Consider the following 19,234-nt stretch of genomic DNA (forward strand, 5'->3'; position numbering starts at 1 on the left):
GTGAGGGGGTGCCCTGGGATAGTGGAAGGTGTGCCTGCCCATGGAATGAAATAATCTCTGAAGTCCTTTTCAACTCAAACCATTCTGTTATTCTGTGTCTTAAATCTTAAATTCAAAAGTTTTCAAGTTTGGCCTCTGTCGGACTTGACAGTGTCCCTTTAGTGATTACCCCAAGTGGTGGGGACCCAGCTCAGAGTCCTGAAAAACCTCTCTGGAGGTGTCCAGGCAGGAACCCCCAGCTCCCCTTCCATGGGAATTTGTCACCCAGGGAATTCCAGGGAAGGAGAAATCAGATATGTGCTTAGGGAAGGGAATGTGCTGAGCCACAGGGAATGCTGTGCACAAAGTGTGGAAATCCTGGAGGCAGGGGGAGCAGAGCAGAGCACTCACCTCTGAGTGCAGGACACCCTCAAACCCTGAGGGACACAAAAAAAGCCACAAGGGGAAGGTGGGGTAGAGTTTTGTGCCAGCAGCCTCAACCCCAGCACCATGTGAGGAGACCAGAGCTGCTCGGGCTCTTTTCCCCCCTCTTCCTCTACAGGGTAATTACTCCCAGCAAACTCCATACACTTTAATTAAAATGACTGCAACACAAGAGCAAGTCACTTACAACTGTACATAGGGAGAGCTCTAAAAGCCTCAGTCACTGATAAGCATCTCCCTGAGATGGATCGTAATTGCTCCCAGCATCGGGTGATCATCGCTGCTGTTTTGCCACTAATTCCACACCAGAGCAGGAAAGCCAAGATTGCAGGACACACTGAATTGCATAATTTTTTTCCCCCCCTTTTTTTTTTTGCTGGTTTTCTTTCTGGCCAATTTAAAATTTGTCAAAGTCGGTCTTCTTCTGGATCACTGCCCTTTGATATTTCGCGCACTCCATTTGCCACAAACAAGCCGCAGGGCCGCAGTTCATGCTGACTCCAGCAGAAGCAGAGAAAGCTCCATTTATCTTACACTGCCTGCTGAATTCTTACTCATTAGCTGGGGGTTCACTGCCTCTCTTTAACCCCTGAGTGGCTGTCATCCCTCCCCAGAGCTCGGGGAGCAGCGGTGCTGTCCCACCAGCCCGGACGTGGCGGCCGGGATGGGAGAGCAGGGGAGGCTGGCAGATATTGAATCATTTGACATAAATCTGTTCATTATCAATTCTCCAGCACGAGTGCTGCAATGTTGATTAGCCCCATGGTTTATTAAAGTGTCACTCACAGCAGTGGGGCTGCTCCAGCAGAGGGCAGGGGGAGTGAGGGTGGCCCTTCTGTCCCCACATTCCCACGTGGAGCTGGGACAGCAGGGATCACCCAAAAATGTGGGAATGGTGCAGCCTGCAAACCTTGGGCCAGGCTTTAAAACCCAGAGATTCAGTTGTGTTTGTTTGTTACAATTAGATTAAAACATGGAGTGAAAATAAGGTTCATGTAGAGATTCTGTGCCTTGTGCCAGAGGTGCAGGGAAATGGGAGCAGAGATGGGCTGGGATGTGAGAGGAGGGAATGGCAGAATGTGAGAGAAAGGAATGGCAGAATGTGAGAGAAGGGAATGGCAGAATGGCTCCAGGTACAGCAGCACTGTTGCAATTCTATGTCTCCTGTAGTCATCACTGATGTGTGTTGATAGTGGGAATGTCCTCACTGATCCTGGGAGCTGTCCTGTGTGCTGGAATGCACCTCTAATTTTATTTATTTCATGTATTTCATTCCCTAGGGCAGCCAGTCTGTGCTGCTGGGGCTTGCCTCACACCTTCCTTGGCTAAAGAGCATCCAAAATTGTCTTTGAATTTCCAAATAGTGAGTGAACACTTGAGTACTCATCACTCAGCACAGCAGCTCCTCTCTGAAAAATAAACATTTTGGGGTGCAGAACTGGCCCCCAGTGCCAGTTTTTCAGGAGAACCTGGGGGAACCTCAGCTCTTTGGGCTCCATCTCTCATGGGGTGCTGGATGGACACAGGCTGGGACTTTGTTCTGTGGCTGTGTGCAGCTTCAGTGTGCAGGTGCTGCTGCATTTAAATTGGTGTTAATTCACCACCACGGGGCTCCAGGAGCAAATCCTGCTGTCTGTCAGCTCCTCTGTGGCACTGGGCACCTGGGATTTCCCCCCAGGAGGGCTGGGGTTGGAATTTTTTGGGATTATGTCACTTGACCTGTTTGGAAATGAGAGCTCAGGAGCAAGGAGTGGGAAGGGGCAGGGTGGGAATCTCAGGATTCTGTCCAAGGATATTTGCAGCCTGTTCCAGAGCATGTGTGACCTTCACTGGCTGTTCATGCTGCACCTTTCTGACATAAATCCTGCTGAATATTTAGTGAAGCAATTACAGGCTGTCTCATTTAAAGAAACAAGAGACAATCCAAAAATGCCTGTGTCTCCAGGGAGGTGAGAGGCTCCCTGTGACCTTCCCTCCCCTCTGAGCAGCTCCCTCCAGCTGGGCTTGGGGCAGTAACCTGGGCAGCCTGGACACCTCTGGCATTTTTGCTGAATTCCATGGAATCCCAGGGTGGCTGGGATTAGAAGGAGCCCTAAACTCATCAGGGACACCTTTCATTATCCCAGGCTGCTCCCAGCCCTGTCCAGCCTGGCCTTGGACACTGCCAGGATCCAGGGGCAGCCCCAGCTGTGCCAGGGCATTACACCCTCACAGGAGAGAAAAAAAAATATCTCTGTCAACTTTTGCTCAAGGCAGAAGAGGAGGAGGTGAGATTCAGGTGTTGCTGCAGGTGTGGAAATGAGGTGGGACCCCAAAGCTGCTTTCCAGGGCATCTTTTCAACCTGGCTAAGGCAGGATTGCTGCTGATTGAACAAGAAAAGGGATAAAAGTGTAGAGGCAGGAGGTGTTGGGTGTTCCCTGCCAGCTGGAGGTGCTGGGAACAGAATTCAGATGTTTTCCTGCCCCTTCCCATCCCACAGTGACCTGGAGGCTGCAGTCCAAGAGGGAGGTGACATTTGTGGCACTCCAGGAGTGCTCCCTGCCAGCTCAGGAGGGTCACACTGGTTCCTGCTGCTCCCAGCTGTGTGCCAGGCTCTCTGCTCGTGGAGTGGGGCTGTCTCAGAGCTCTGCTCCTTTTGTTTCCCTATTGATTAGCAGCCAATCCATACCTAGAGGTCTATAATGTTCCTATGATTTAAACTTTAACAGTTTCATTAACTGTCAAGTACCTCTAGAGCAAAGGAATCCCATATTTTAACTCCCCTCTCCTTGCCAGGGTAAGATTTGTGGAAGGAGGCTTCTTTTTTTTTATTTTTTTTTTTTTCCTTGCAAAATAAATAAATAAACCCCAGGCTTTCTGAAAAAACCCTGAGGCCTCAAGATCTGACTAGGAAAGAAAGAAAACCATTCCAAGATATTTAATTGTACAGGGGGCTTACAGGATTGATCGAGAGCTTAGCTTTTTACAATAGTCCAGTGAATAAGAAATGCTCCTGACAAACGATCGATGATGGGATAATCACTCTTTATCCCCCCTCCTCATTGTTACCTTCTTTCTTCCAGGAGAACAGGGTTCAGAAGTCAAAAATCTTTATAGACGCTGCTTTTAAATTAAGCAGAAAATAGACATTGACATATTTGTTAATCTCACCTAAATCATTACTGGGCCTGCCTGGGTGGACTCGGTGGCCAGGGCTGGAATTCAGCAGGGCTGCCTTGAGTGCCTCTGTTGCCATTAAAACCAGGGAGTTCAACGTGGATAAATATAGATAATTTTTTATTCTGAAGGTTATAAGGGGAGCTTCTCTTAATTAAAACCTTCTTACTCACCTCTGAAGGGTTAGGTAGGAAAAAACACTTTTTCCCTGGGAAGGATCTTTGTGTGGAGGGGCTGTGGCTTAGAAAAAATGCAAATACAGGGGTGTGAGAGCCAGGAGTGCTCAGGAGCTCTTCCCTTTGGAGCTGCAGCCTTGGATTATCTTGGGAATGAGCTGGGGAAGGAGCAGCAGCATCCTGCAGGGATCCAGAGCTGATCTTCATGCTCAGGAGCCTGTGCTGGAATTGCCTTGCATGGATTTGTCTGATCACCCTCTGTGAGCCAGGGAATTCCAGCCTTGCATTCTGCACTGGGTGAGGCTGGTCCTTGCTGGGCTTGCTGTAAAGCTTGTGCCCAGGGGTTTAGGCTGGGGTTTAGGCTGGGCTTGGTGGCTTGGAGGTGGCTACCATGGTCTGTTTGCTGCTGGACCTTATTGTTGGGACATTATTGTTGGGACATTATTTTGGGACATTATTCTCTTTCAGGAGTGAGTCCCCTAAATGTCACTGAGTTGATGCCTTGGATGGTTGGCATTTAAGTGGAACGGAGTTTCCATGGTGAAAACACCCCCAGAGCTCTTGCCTGAGTCTCTGTGGCACAAAATCAGGGCTGGACCACAGAGATGTGCTGGGCACTGATGCTCTGGGGTTTGCCCTTTGGCTTTTTAAAATTCCTCAGCATTGCCCTGGGCAGCTGTGCCTGGGCTGGGCAGCCTTTCCATGGGGGAATTTCCCTTTCCAGGAGGGAATTTCCCTTTCCAGGGGGGAATTTCCATTTCCAGGAGGGAATTTCCATTTCCAGGAGGGAATTTCCATTTCCAGGAGGGAATTTCCGTTTCCAGGGGGGGAATTTCTGTTTCCAGGCAGGAATTTCCCTTTCCAGGGGGGCATTTCCCTTTCCAGGGAGGAATTTCCCTTTCCAGGGAGGAATTTCCATTTCCAGAGGGGAATCTCCATTTCCAGGCAGGAATTTCCCTTTCCAAGGGAGGAATTTCTATTTCCAGTGGGGAATTTCTATTTCCAGGGGGGAATCTCCATTTCCAGTGGGGAATTTCCCTTTCCAGGGGGGAATTTGCTGCACCCCCAGGCTCTGAGCTGTTTGTGCTTGCAGGCACCCCCGAGCTGAGCGCTGCTGAGAGGAAGGAGCTGGAGGCCAAGCTGAAGGAGAGGGAGGAGTTCCTGCTGCCCATGTACCAGCAGGTGGCCATGCAGTTCGCTGACCTGCACGACACCCCCGGCAGGATGCAGGAGAAAGGAGCCATCACCGTGAGTGCCCTGGGACAACCTCCAGATTGAGACACAGAAAAGGCAGAAAACTCTCAGAAAACAAATCTGAGGGTGGAGAAATGCTGAAGATGCAAGGACAGGAAACAACAGGGCTGTGAGCTGAGAATTTGTTAAGCAAGAGAGTAGAAATATGTAAAATTAATAATGAAGTTTATCCATTGTTTTAAGCTATTCCAAGCATTGTCCAAAGCAAGATGTGTGGCTTTATTAATTGGCCTGAGCAAATGCTTGTCAGCTTTTAACATTATACTATTGGGTAGAAAGTTGTTACAAGAGTTTGGAACAAAGAGAACTTTGCTGTTGTGAAGCAGCTGAAGCTGTTCCAGCTCTGTAAAATGAGACTGATGGTTGTGGTGGAACAAAGCTTTGAGACAGCTGCTCCAGCACTCCCATCCTGGTTGTGTACACAGAAATAGAAATGGAAATATAGACATGTGAATACAGACATGTAAATATAAATATATAAATATAGACATGTAAATATATAAATGTAAATATACATGTGAATATAGACATGTAAATATAGACATGTAAATATAAATATATAAATATAGACATGTAAATATATAAATCTATACATGTAAATATAGACATGTATAGACATGTAAATCTATAGACATGTAAATACAGACATGCAAATATAAATATAGAAATATAGACATAAATATAGACATGTAAATATAAATGTGAATATAGACATGTAAATATGTAAATCTATACATGTGAATATAGACATGTGACTAAATATAGACATGTAAATGAATATAGACATGTAAAAATAGACATGTAAATATAAATATAGACATGTAAATATATAAATCTATACATGTAGATATAAGAGAAAGTGAAACCATCCCAGCAGGAGCAGGAGGCCAGGCTGGGTCCCTGGGCAGGAGGTGGCTCTGTCTGTCTCTCTGTCTGTGTCCGTGTGTCTGTCTCTCTATCTGTCTGTGTCTGTCTGTCTGTGTGTCTGTGTGTGTCTGTGTCTGTGTGTCTGTCTGTCTCTCTGTCTGTCTGTGTCTGTCTGTCTGTGTCTGTGTGTGTCTGTGTCTGTGTGTCTGTCTGTCTCTCTGTCTGTCTGTGTCTGTGCCAGGGCTGTCCCTGACTCTGTCCCTCTGTTCCTGTGCCCTGGCAGGATGTGCTGGACTGGAAAACCTCCAGGACGTTTTTTTACTGGCGGCTGCGGCGGCTGCTGCTGGAGGAGGCCGTGAAGAGCAAAATCCACGAGGCCAACCCCGAGCTGACGGACGGGCAGATCCAGGCCATGCTGCGCCGCTGGTTCGTCGAGGTGGAGGGGACAGTCAAGGTCAGTGCGAGCTGCCAGGACCTGCTGGGGCTGGGGCTGAGGCTCCTGGGCTGCCAGGACCTGTCTTTTATTTTATTTTATTTTACAATTTTATTTTATTTTATTATTGTATTTTATTTTATTTTACTTTATTTTATTTTATTTTACTTTATTTTATTTTAAATTTTATTGTATTTATTTTAATTTTTTTTACTTAATTTTATTATTCTAGTCTATTCTTATTCTATCTAATTTTATTTATTTTTCTTATTTTTATATATTTATGTATTTCATTTTTACTTTGTTACTGTTATTTAATTTCATTCATTTGTTTCATTTTCTTTTACTCTGTAACTTAATTTTGTTACATTATTTTATTTATGTTACATTATTTTCTTTATTTTACTTTCTTTTGTTTTACTTTCTTTTATTTTACTTTATTTATTTAATTTTATTTTACTCTATCTTCTTTATTTTAATTAACTTTATTTATTTTACTTTCTATTTTTTTAAATCCTATTTTATTTCATCGCTTCATTTTTGAATTCTGGGTTTTTTTGGTTGTTTTACTTTATTTAACTTCATCTTATTTATTTAAATCAACTTTATTTATTTTACTTTCTATTTTTTAAAATTCTATTTTATTTCATTGCTTTATTTTTGAATTCTGGGTTTTTTTGGTTGTTTTACTTTATTTAACTTTATCTTATTTATTTTAATTAACTTTATTTATTTTACTTTCTATTTTTTAAAATCCTATTTTATTTCATTGTTTCATTTTTGAATTCTGGGGTGGTTTTTTTTTTTGGTTTTTTTTTCCCATTCCATTTTAAAAGTCCCCAAGACCCAGGGGTTCCAGGGAAGGGGGGATGTTCTCTGGAGGGCAGCAGCCTTTCCAAGGTAGAGCCTGAGCTCTCCAAAAGCAGGCAGCTCGTTAGCTAATACATTACACCAATCAAGGAGAGTTATCTTAAGCCACAATTAATCTGCTCCCTGGCATATGTTGATAGGGAAGCATCATGCTGTTTCTTAATTAAAAGCAAACGGATTAAAAATGATTAATAAGAGTATTAAATATTCTCCTAAACTAAAAGCTTTGGGATTCTTGGGTAAATGGAGCTTTGCTCAGGTCTGGGGCTGGGCTTTCCCCCCTTCCCTGAACCTTCCTTTGTATGCAGGGAGCGTTTCTGCATGGCAGGGGCACAGGCAGGGAGCAAAACCCCACCAGTTTCCAATCATCATAAGGAGAAAAAACATAAAATAAGCAAAATCTCCGAGTGACATCACCGGGCTGGGACAATCAGAGACATGGGGTGAAAGGAAATCAGATAATTTGGGGATTCTGCAGAGTGCCAGGGGCTGGGATGGGCTCTGGAACCAAAATTCCTCCCTGGCAGGGTGGGGAGGTGCCCAGAGGAGCTGGGGCTGGCCTGGAGTGACCTGGGACAGTGGCAGGAGGGGACAGCCAGGGGAGCAGGGACAGAGGACAGGGAACAGCCTCAGGCTGGGCCAGGGCAGCTCAGGGTGGGCATGGGGGAGATTCCTGCCTGGGAAGGGAAATTCCTCCCTGAAACTGGAAATTCCTGCCTGGAACTGGAAATTCCTGCCTGGAAAGGGAAATTCCTGCCTGGAATTAGAAATTCCTGCCTGGAATTGGAAATTCCTGCCTGGAAAGGGAAATTCCTGCCTGGAAAGGGAAATTCCTGCCTGGAATTGGAAATTCCTGCCTGGAAAGGGAAATTCCTGCCTGGAACTGGAAATTCCTGCCTGGAACTGGAAATTCCTGCCTGGAAAGGGAAATTCCTGCCTGGAATTGGAAATTCTGGCACAGCTGCCCAGGGCAGTGCTGAGTCCCCACCCCTGGAGGGATTTCAAAGCTGTGGCTTTGGATGTGGCACTTGGGGACATGGGCAGTGCTGGCTCGATGGTCTCAGAGGTTTTTCCAGCCTTTATGGCTCTGGTTCTGTGTCCCAGAGGGGGTGCTCAGGGGGTGCCACCGCGGTGTCACCACCCCCAGCTCATTGTCATTCTGCCTCTGACTTGGTTAGTGATAACAGAGAAGGATAGTGCACCTTTAAATGAGGAGCTTTGTGTTTAATTACCCAAATAAAATGACATAAATATGAATGAGTGCTAATGGCAGCACTTGCTTTTCCGGAAACCATTAACAAAACGATTCTTAAATGATTTGTAAAGAAAATGAGAGGAGAGGAGAGAAGGCTGTTAGGGGCTCACACACTCCTGAGTTATTACACAGCCAGCTATGTAGCAAATATCAGGTGCAATGATCTCGTGAAAGGCAAAAAGGGGGTTGTGAGCTGTGCCCAAGGAGCTGCTCTGGCTCTGGGCTGGGTCAGGGCTGCCAGGATTGCTGGGGACAGCACAGGGACAGCACAGGGACAGCACAGGGACAGCCTGGGGGTGATGGGACTCAGGTCCCCTGATGATTCAGCACTGGGAGAATCCCCTGAGCAGCTGCACCTCAGCTCAGCCACGTTTCACCAGAATTTGGGCAGGGAGAGTGGGATTGACCTGGGGCAGCTCCTGGGATGGATGCAGCTCGTTCTCTGCAGCCCCTCCTTGGTCCCCTTCCACCCCCTTTATGGCAGGAGGCAGAAGAAATAAATAATCCTGGAACAGGGGGGTGTGTGGGGCTCCCCAGGCAGGTGTGTCACCCACAGCTGCCAGCCCAGGCACCGTGGGGAGGGCAGGGCTGGCTGCAGGCTGAGCTGGGGGTTTTGCCAGGCTGAGCTCTGGGTTTTGGCAGGCTGAGCTCTGGGTTTTGCCAGGCTGAGCTTTGGGTTTTGCCAGGCTGAGCTGGGGGTTTTGCCAGGCTGAGCTTTGGGTTTTGGCAGGTTGAGCTGGGGGTTTTGGCAGGCTGAGCTGGGGGTTTTGGCAGGCTGAGCTGTGGGTTTTGCCAGGCTGAGCTGTGGGTTTTGCCAGGCTGAGTTCTGGGTTTTGCCAGGCTGAGCTGGGGGTTTTGGCAGGCTGAGCTCTGGGTTTTGGTAGGCTGAGCTGGGGGTTTTGGCAGGCTGAGCTTTGGGTTTTGGCAGGCTGAGCTCTGGGTTTTGGTAGGCTGAGCTGTGGGTTTTGGCAGGCTGAGCTCTGGGTTTTGGCAGGCTGAGCTCTGGGTTTTGGCAGGCTGAGCTGGGGGTTTTGGCAGGCTGAGCTCTGGGTTTTGCCAGGCTGAGCTGTGGGTTTTGGCAGGCTGAGCTCTGGGTTTTGGCAGGCTGAGCTCTGGGTTTTGGCAGGCTGAGCTCTGGGTTTTGGTAGGCTGAGCTGTGGGTTTTGGCAGGCTGAGCTCTGGGTTTTGGCAGGCTGAGCTCTGGGTTTTGGCAGGCTGAGCTCTGGGTTTTGGTAGGCTGAGCTCTGGGTTTTGGTAGGCTGAGCTCTGGGTTTTGGTAGGCTGAGCTGTGGGTTTTGGCAGGCTGAGCTGGGGGTTTTGGTAGGCTGAGCTCTGGGTTTTGGCAGGCTGAGCTCTGGGTTTTGGCAGGCTGAGCTCTGGGTTTTGGCAGGCTGAGCTGGGGGTTTTGGCAGGCTGAGCTCTAGGTTTTGGTAGGCTGAGCTGTGGGTTTTGGCAGGCTGAGCTGGGGGTTTTGCCAGGCTGAGCTCTGGGTTTTGCCAGGCTGAGCTCTAGGTTTTGGCAGGCTGAGCTGGGGGTTTTGGTAGGCTGAGCTCTGGTTTTTGGCAGGCTGAGCTGTGGGTTTTGGCAGGCTGAGCTCTGGGTTTTGGCAGGCTGAGCTGTGGGTTTTGCCAGGCTGAGCTGTGGGTTTTGCCAGGCTGAGCTGTGGGTTTTGCCAGGCTGAGCTGTGGGTTTTGGCAGGCTGAGCTGGGGGTTCTGACAGGCTGAGCTGGGGGTTTTGCCAGGCTGAGCTGTGGGTTTTGCCAGGCTGAGCTGTGGGTTTTGCCAGGCTGAGCTGGGGGTTTTGCCAGGCTGAGCTCTGGGTTTTGCCAGGCTGAGCTCTGGGTTTTGCCAAGCTGAGCTGTGGTTTTTGGCAGGCCTACCTGTGGATTTTGCCAAGCTGAGCTGTGGTTTTTGGCAGGCCTACCTGTGGGAGAGCAACAAGGACCTGGTGGAGTGGCTGGAGAAGCAGCTGACGGAGGAGGAGGGCGTTCGCTCGGTGGTGGAGGAGAACATCAAATACATCTCCAGGGATTACGTGCTCAAGCAGATCCGGAGGTGAGTGCAGGGAGGGGATTTGGGCTGGGCTCAGGGCTCAGGGCTGGCTCCAGAGCTCCCCACTCAGGGTTCCAGCCCCAGCAGGAAGCTCCCAGGGCTCACAGCCCCATCCATTCCCTGGAATTCCTGCTGGGGGCTGTGGAGGCTCCGAGCCCCTCGCTCACCTCTGTCCCTTTGCAGCCTGGTCCAGGCCAATCCCGAGGTTGCCATGGATTCCATCGTGCACATGACCCAGCACATCTCCCCCACGCAGCGAGCCGAGGTCGTGAGGATCCTCTCCACAATGGACTCGCCTTCCTCCACGTAGGAGCGTGGGTGCCACCCCGCCCTGCCCCAGGAGCCCGGAGCTGGGAACTGCCCTTGGTCTGCTGGGCCACCACGGGGAGGCTCAGGGAACGCTGCTGCAGGGACAGTTTTATTTTTTCAAATCAAGCTGACCAGAGGAAGCGTGTCCTTTGGCCAGGGACACGAGGAAATGGATAAACACGAGCGCCTGCGGAACTGAGTCCCCTCCTGTACCTTATTTATTGACCAGAGCGGGGCTGGGAGCTCCGGAACCGCGAGGCCTTGGCACAGCAGGGCCCTGCAGGGACACCCTGGCCTTCAGGGACACCCTGTCCTGCAGGGACAACCCTTAGGGACACCCCTGTAGGAACACCCTGTCCTTTAGCATCACCTCTGTCCCTTTAGGGTCACCCCTGTCCCTTCAGGGACACCCTTTAGGGACACCCCTGTCCTGCAGGGACACCCCTGTAGGGAGACCCTGTCCTTCAGGGACATCCCTGTCCTTCAGGGACATCCCTGTCCTTTAGGGTCACCCCTTAGGGACACCCCTTGTCCTTCAGGGACACCCTGTCCTTTAGGGCCACCCCTTAGGGACACCCCTGTCCTTCAGGGACACCCCTGTAGGGACACCCTGTCCTTGCAAGGACACCACTGTCCTTTAGGGTCACCCCTTAGGGACACCCCTTGTCCTTCAGGGACACCCCTTAGGGACACCCTGTCCTTTAGGGTCACCTCTGTCCCTTCAGGGTCACCCCTGTCCCTTCAGGGACACCCTGTCCTTTAGGGTCACCCCTTAGGGACACCCCTGTCCTTTGGGGACGCCCCTTAGGGACACCCTGTCCTTTAGGGTCACCCCTGTAGGGACACCCTGTCCTTGCAAGGACACCCCTGTCCTTCAGGGTCACCCCTTAGTGACACCCCTGTCCCTCCAAGGTCACCCCTTGTCCCTCAGGGACCCCCTGCCCTCCTCCCCTGCCCCGTGCCCGCAGCAGCAGCTCCGTGCTGACAAGTGCCAATGTCCCCTTGTCCCCTCTCCAGCCCCTGGCTCTGTCAGTGGTGATTTGTGTGTCACCCTCTGTCAGTGGTGATTTGATTTGTGTGTCCCACGTCTGTCTTGTCCTGTAGAGCAGAACCAGCCTTTAGCTGCTGTGGCCAGGGCTGTCCCCGTGCCCCCAGGAGGCTCCCCAGGGCTGTGGAGGATTTTGGGGGCAGGATTTTGGGGCCTGAACCCCCCTGGCTTTGCCTTGGTGCCCAATTCCCTTAGAGCAGGCTGTGGATTGTGTGCAAGGCCCTTCTGGGAGGAGGCACAAGAGACCAAAGTGCAGCTCTCAGTGTTTGTGCTCTCCCTTCCCTGATGTGTTCAGGGAGAAGGGATGGGGACACAACCCGCTGTGCATCCTTGGTGTATCCTTGGTGTAAGTGCTCATCCCTCTCCTTGGGCAGAGCCAGGCAGCTGAGGTGAGGGAGGAGAAAGGACAGAACCAAATCCCCCAGTGGGGATGGAACTGCAGGAGGAAATTTCAGTCAGAGGACCTGAGGAGAGCTTTTCTCATCATCCTGCCCTGCCCCAGAGCTGCCTGTGCTTGGCTGGGGAGGAGGTTGGGTTTGGGATCTCATTCCAGGTAAGTGCAGGAAGGGGTGGCAGCTGCCCAGGTCCCCAACTCCTTTCCACAGGTTTTTTATGTGACAAAAGCTGAGAGAAGCTGCAGTGCTGGAGGGAAGCACAGCCCCCCTCTCACAGCTCCTGGCAGAGCTCTGGGCAGTCCCAGCCTCACCCATGATGGTCTTAAAGAATTTCAGATTTTACAGCCCCTCCTTCAGTACAGCAGCAAGGGCTGTATGGATGAGAATGCTCCATCAGGGCTGGGTTTATGAGAGAATTGATCAGTGATGCTGCCAGTGCCTCTCACCTGTCCTTGTTTCCTCCTGAAGTGCAATGCAGCCCTGCCTTGGTGCCAGTGACTGGAGGTGCCAGCCCGGGCTCGCTGCTCCCTGCCCGTGGCCAGCAGAGCTCGGCCACCTGCAGGATTTGCTTTTTCTTAATAGTTAAGAACCCTAATTTGATTTAAGAGATTTTTTTTTTTCCACTAGAGCCCCCTGAACAAGCCCCAAAGATGCTTTTGCTTATGCCAGGGTGGGCTGCAGACAGACACACGGACAGAGAATGTGTCAGCCAGGCAGGACCGGGACTTGGGGGGCTCCTCCCCTGTCCCCAGGGTCCCTTTCCCAGGACAGCTGCAGGGACAGTGGGAAATGTCCCCACTCTGCCACAGCCTCGTGCAGAGCAGCCCCCAAATTTCAGTGTTACAGCACCAGCTCAGGCCCTGCTGCACCTGGGGCAAAGCAGCTTCAAAAACTCTGCTGGGTGACTTTGGGGTCTGGCCTGCTGGGGCCCTGTGGCAGCAGCACCTGGATGTCCCCAGGGTGTCCCCAGGGTGTCCCCAGGTGTGGGTGGGGGGGTCACTGGGTGGGGGAACCCCTGGGTACGAACGGTTCTCGCTGGTGCTGAAGTTTTTCACTTACCTCAATTTCTTTTAATAAAAAGAATGAATTACAGCTCTGTCTGCTCTGAGTGGCCTCTGTCACCCTGTCCTGGATGTGCTGGGCTCTGCTGGAGGCCAGGACAGGGAGGGGTCTGTGGATTCTGCCCCCAGGTGTCTCCCCATTCCAATCCTCCATGAATTATTTCATTTATTGTCATCCTGAACATCACAGAGAATGGGACAAGCAGGGGAACCCCCCAAACCCCAGGGAGTGCTGCTGGGGTGGGACAACGTGGGGATGTCCTTCCCAGGGCTGTGCTGGGGCAGGGAGGGTTGGACTGGGGGATTTTGGAGCCTTTTTGGAGCCTTTTTCCATCCTCATCCTGTGCCCTGGGCAGGGAAGGGCCCAGCAGGATCAGATCCCTGGGAGCTGATCCCCAAACACCTCTGGGGTCTCACACAAAAGGTGAGATTTAAATTTGCCCACATGAGCCACCACAACTCCAGCAGTTGATTTTTTTTCCACGTTTCTCAAGCCAGAATCATGATAGTTAAAATCTGGGGGGTGCAGAGGGGACAGACCCTACTGAACTCCAGCATCACATTTAAAACTCTTTAGCCTAAAATATCTCCATATTAAAATGCCAAGAAAAGACATACCAAAGCTGTAAGCTCTCCAAAGCCCAAGATCAAAGTGCCATCATCTTTTAATGTAAACCTTTTGTTGCATCAACAGTCTTAAGAGGGATGAGAGACATCAAAATAAAAACTGAGACAAACTGGGGCTTTGTAGCTGGTTTTTGTTTTAGTCTCTTCTCTCACTTTGGGCCATGAAATAGGTCAGCTCCATTACTGATCAGCCTTCCCACAAATATTTAAAACAAATTGAATTGCACACCCAATACCCATCACAATTACGGCAGGCACAATAACTAAATTAGCAATTCAACAAAATAATTGGAAATGCGATTCTCTCCATTCCAGAGCCTCCCCCGGGGCTCTGGCCGATCTATGGGGGGAAAACTCTGCTTTACTAATTCTGCAGCTAATTAGAGACACACTTGTAAATGAAGTTGTTTGTCTGAAAGTTGAAATTCTTGGCTGTGGCGGGGTTGGGGGAGAGGATTAACACAGCCCTGTGTCCCTCCCTGTGCACAGCCCCGTCCCCAAAACACCTCTGAGTGCTTTGCTGAGGTGTGGTGCCCATTTGTGGAGGTGCTAATGAGCAGCTGGATCATGAATTAATAAAGAATTAATATTCCGTTGATGGGGGAGAGGAGATCTCGCAGTGAATTGGCAGCATGAGGAAATCCTGGTGGAGTTCAGGTTCTGTGTGTGTCCCCCTCACCTGTGACACACAGGGTGACACAGAGCCCCTGTCCCTGCTGTCCCCAGGCTCTGGGAGCTGTCAGAGCCCCTCAGGGCTGCTCCTGGGGGATTTTTGCACTTTTCCAGGTCCAGCCCTTGTCCTGCCCTCTGTGCAAGGTCAGAGCTGCTCCCCCGGGCCAGGCTGTCCCCGTGTCCCCCGTGTCCCCCGGCCCAGGTGGTGGCAGGGATGGGGACAGGCAGCGCCTGCTCAAACACTGATAAGTGAATTCAAAAGCGCTGCTGAGCTCGGCTCGGGCTCTTATCTCCTCCAACAATACCGGCGAGAAGTTATCACATTTAAAGTGGCTCCTATTACCCTTTTAACATTACAGCCGGGAAGGGAACAGAAAAAAAAACCAAACCCCGAGAGCCCCGGAGGTGCAGAGGACACAGGAGGCACAGGGAGGGTGGCAGAGCCCCCAGCACCCCAAAAACGCAGAGCTCCAGGGTTACACCGAGGTTCTGGGGACAGAATCTCCCTTGGGGACAGGAGGTGACACTGCCAGGGTTTGCCATGGGATGGGGAGTGCTGACCTGAGCTGATCCAAAGCAGGTGACAAAAATCAGCTCCTGGCTGGGGCTGTGCTGGGCTCTGCTGGACGTGGGGGCACTGAAACCCCACTGATCCCATCACTGGATCCCAAACTCCAGCTGCTTTTCTGCCTGGACCACAGAGCTGGGGAAGGAGGGAGGGAAGGGAAATCAAAGCTCTTCCCTGGGAGCTGCAGCCCTGCTGCCCTGCCAGGAGCAGGGATTTACTCACCCTGGCAGATCTGTTCCACCACAGCCTCCCCCTTGCTCTGCCTCCTGTCACCTCTGGGCCCTCTCCTGCACCATCACAGCAGGACCAGCAGCTCACAAACCTTTTCAACTGGAGTGCCCAAAGCCCAGGCAGGGACAGGGAAACTCAGTGGGACAGGCCCTGGCTGTGACACGGATCAGTGACACCAGGGAACCTCAGTTCTGGTCAGGGCAGCTCCCAAATTCCCTCTGTGGGATTTCCTACCATGGAGTCACCTCAGTCGTGTGCTGGCATCCTGGCCCAGAGCTGCAAGATCTGAGAGTGCAGGATCAGAGCTGGGCTGGAGAAGCCCCAGGATGCTCAACATCCCTTTATCAGGGGCACCAAATGTCCCTGTGCCTGTTCAACAAGCACAACGAGAGCTGGGAGCTCTGGGGCCTGCACAGGAGCACCTTTCCTCTGTTTTAAGGCCATGTTAATTATGGAAATGACATTTAAATCCTCTTGACTGGTGAAAAATGAAGGCACACACTCCCAGCATGCAGCCAAGCACCAGAACAGGGCACTGAACCCCCCCAGCCCCCAAATCTCCAAGGGTTCAACACAAACAACCCGTGGGGGATCCAGCTGCAGGGGGGGCTGGGTTGTGTCCCACCCCCAGCACTCTGCCCAGGCTGCAAAATCAAGGTCAGGAATGGACAGGGAATAGTTCAAAATGGATTGTCTTAGGGAGGAAGCATTCCAGCCTGGACAGGGCTCACTTCTCTCTGATTTAGCAGCGCTTGCTGCTCCTTCAGGGAGGATTTTGGGGACAAACCCGAGGCTGGCTCAGCTCCTGGGCAGGCTGAGGGGGCTGGAGAACACCAGGAGCAGCTGGAGAACACCAGGAGCAGTTGGAGAACACCAGGAGCAGCTGGAGAACACCAGGAGCAGCTGGAGAACACCAGGAGGAGCTGGGAGAACACCAGGAGCAGCTGGAGAACACCAGGAGCTCCATGCAGACCCTAATCCTGCTCGGGTTCTTCTCCGTTCGCGACTTTCCCGAACAGCGACCGATAAAGCTCCGTCCTGGGGGGTAAAAGGTGCAGAGGGAAAAGTTACTTTGCAAGGTCAAAAATGGAAGCAAAAAGCTGCACAGAGCCTCCCCTCCTTCAGTTGTGTAATTAAAAATGCATTTGAGAATCTCTATTAATAAATACAGGCAGAGGGGGGATGTGTGTGAGCCCAGTCCCAGGCAGGACAGAAATGTGGAAATATTCCAGTGGGGATGCACATTGGATCTCCAGAGAATGAGGGTTCCTCTAAGTTTGCCCTTTACAGACAGGCTCTTCAAGTAGGAAAACAAGATTGAATATTTTAATAGGATGTACAGGGCTGTGAGGAGGATTCAATCACACAGCCAACGTGGGGCTGTAATTTAGTTTTCATACATTTTCTTGGACAGTACTTGAAAAACAATGAAAATGACCCAGCAACAAGATTCCAATTAATATCCCATGTGCAGCAATTCTGATAACAGGAGCAAATTTCCCTTTAAAAAAAAAAAAAAGAAAAATAAAAAAGAAAAAGAAAAAGGAAAAAAGGAAAGAAAAGTGGGCTGGTGTTATTTATCTTTAATTTTAGAAGCAGAGAAGGTGAGCTGGGGGAAAGGAGGGATTCTTGTAAGCCAGGCATGGAGGGAAAAGCAGGGGAGAGCTGGATTTTCTCAAAGTGCAGCTCCTAAAAGCTCTTGGCTGCACACATGGAGGGGAGGGTTGGGTACACAGGTGGGATTTTCCCTTCCAAGAACTGCAATATTTGGGTTTGAGCCAAATGTTTTTGGGTTTGTGCCCTGTCCCTGCTTGCAGGGAGGGTTCCCTGGCAGCCTCCAGAGGAGGAATTCCATGTTCAGCAGTGATGGCACAGAAACTTCCCCAGGAAGTGAAGGAATGAAATCTCAGTGATAGCAATGCAGGAACAGCCTCAAACCTTCCTCCAAACCCACCCTAAAGGATCTGGAAATCCAGAGTGGCCCTGCTGCCCTCTCCAGCCCCTTCTCCCTTTCACACTCACTCTTTTTTTCCATCCCCAGGAACCTGAGGCAGCTCAAATCCAGCTGAGGAGATTGTAAAGCTCCTGAGGAGCAGAAAAACCCCAAAGTGCTGCTCTGCAGCCTTGCCTTGCCCTTCCCCCTGGGGGAGAAGCCAGCAGGAAAATTCCTTGGGTTTTGGTCTCCCTTTGCTGCTCTCCTGTTCAGGAGTTCAGGGATGGATGCTGAATTTGCTCCAATCCCACAGATTTTAAATAAAAAGCCATTTTTTAAACAAGCAGAGCCTGGGGAGGTTTCAAGGAGGAATTTGTCTTTGCTGGCACTGACAGGGAACAGGAAACTCCAGGTTTGGGGGTCAGGGGGGTTCCCTCATCCCCCAGGAATGGCACTGGCAAAAGGAATGGGATGAAGCCCAATCCCAGTGGATTTGTCTGGAAAATGACACAGCAGGGACACCCTGGCAGAGTGACAAGAGGAGAGAGAAACCAGCACCCCCAAAAGAGGGCAAATATTTCACCCTGAACATCAAATATAAAACAAGCCAACCCTTTCCCCCCTCCCCTCAGCAGCCAGGCTCCTTCCTCTCCCCTCAGCAGGATTTAACCATGCAGAGAGTAAAACTCATCAATCCTCCAGGTTTAACCTTGTCTGTGTTTCAATTCACCAGGGTAAGTGCAGATTTTAATACTTTCAGCCCCCTTAAGGCTATGCATAATGAACTTGGATTTTGGTTAAAAAAATATAAAATTTCTCTCCTCCACCCACAGATATTAAACATCAGACTTGAGCCAGTGGGCTGAAACAGCCAGAGCTACCTGGAGCTGGGGAAAGGTGACTTTAGCACAAGGTCTGGGCTGAGGAATAACCTGTGCTTAATTAACACAACTTCCACCTCACTACAGCCAGAGCAGGGGTCTTCCCTGAATTCAAATTTAACTCACCCTTTATTGCAACCCACAAAAGCAAGTAATGAGCACTAACATTTTTATTTCTTTTAAACTGTCATTTAGGCTGTAGAGGGGATAATTACCTATTTCCACTGTAGTAAGGTTTTATCACCCTTAGTGAGGCATTTTCTAATTTAATATTTTTACTGTATTATCATAAAACCTGTTTCTGGAAAAAATGATCAGGAGCCACAGAGCCATTTGCCATAAAACATGTGTGTGTAAGTACCCTGGTTTAATTATTTATGCATCTCTTCCAGTGGCTCCTCCCCACCTGGACACTGCTGCTTCCAGGTCAACAATTGTTTAATTAAAAATGAAATAAAAGCAGCCACAGCCAGTGCAGGTGCTGAGCTGGGGGTGCTGAGTGGTTCTTCCCCCTCCAAATCCCAGGTTTTGTTACTACAGACATTTTCCAGGCACAACAGAGAGGAAGGAGTGCCCTGGATGAATATTAATAGCACATTTCATACATCTCTGTGAAGCATCAAAACAGAAATCACAAAAACTCTCAGCAGACCCCCAGGAATCTCCTCTGCCCCCCTGCAGCTGCACCAAATACTCCAAGGGGAAAGCAAACCTGGGAGGGGAGCAGCCAGTGCTGGGCTGCTCTGGGTAATTACAATCATGTTATTTCCTTTTTTGAAAATACAGTTCTGCAAACCAGCAGAAGAACAATATTAAGGGGGGAAATTCAGCTTATAGGGGGTGGTTTTTATTAAAAGTGCTCCAGTCACTGCTGTGCTCTTTAGTAAAAACACCCTCCAAGCAATTCCTCTGCCTTTTCCCAAGCACCTTTCACTTCTTCTCTTCTCCTACCCAAAAAAAAGAGATAATTTAGAATATGCCACAAGCAGTACTGAAATGAGTGTATCCCCCATTCCTACTGC

General features: G+C 50.1%; 2 protein-coding genes across 4 annotated transcripts in view; one reads left to right on the plus strand and one right to left on the minus strand.

The window, feature by feature from the left end:
* Window positions 1–13,331, plus strand: part of ACACA (acetyl-CoA carboxylase alpha) — a 108,207-nt gene extending 94,876 nt beyond the window's left edge. For all 3 annotated transcript variants that reach the window (XM_033078023.2, XM_033078021.2, XM_033078022.2), the window contains 4 exons: window positions 4,850–5,004; window positions 6,161–6,331; window positions 10,354–10,490; window positions 10,671–13,331. In XM_033078023.2, coding sequence (XP_032933914.1) covers window positions 4,850–5,004; window positions 6,161–6,331; window positions 10,354–10,490; window positions 10,671–10,797 — 590 coding nt within the window. In that variant the 3' untranslated portion in view covers window positions 10,798–13,331. The remainder of the gene's footprint in view (window positions 1–4,849; window positions 5,005–6,160; window positions 6,332–10,353; window positions 10,491–10,670) is intronic.
* A 595-nt stretch (window positions 13,332–13,926) lies between these two features.
* The window catches only part of AATF (apoptosis antagonizing transcription factor), a 37,162-nt gene continuing 31,854 nt past the window's right edge, over window positions 13,927–19,234 (minus strand). The window contains exon 12 of the mRNA XM_033078024.1: window positions 13,927–16,436. Coding sequence (XP_032933915.1) covers window positions 16,373–16,436 — 64 coding nt within the window. The 3' untranslated portion in view covers window positions 13,927–16,372. The remainder of the gene's footprint in view (window positions 16,437–19,234) is intronic.

Source organism: Catharus ustulatus, chromosome 22 (genome assembly GCF_009819885.2).
Source record: "Catharus ustulatus isolate bCatUst1 chromosome 22, bCatUst1.pri.v2, whole genome shotgun sequence".
NCBI lineage: Eukaryota > Metazoa > Chordata > Aves > Passeriformes > Turdidae > Catharus > Catharus ustulatus.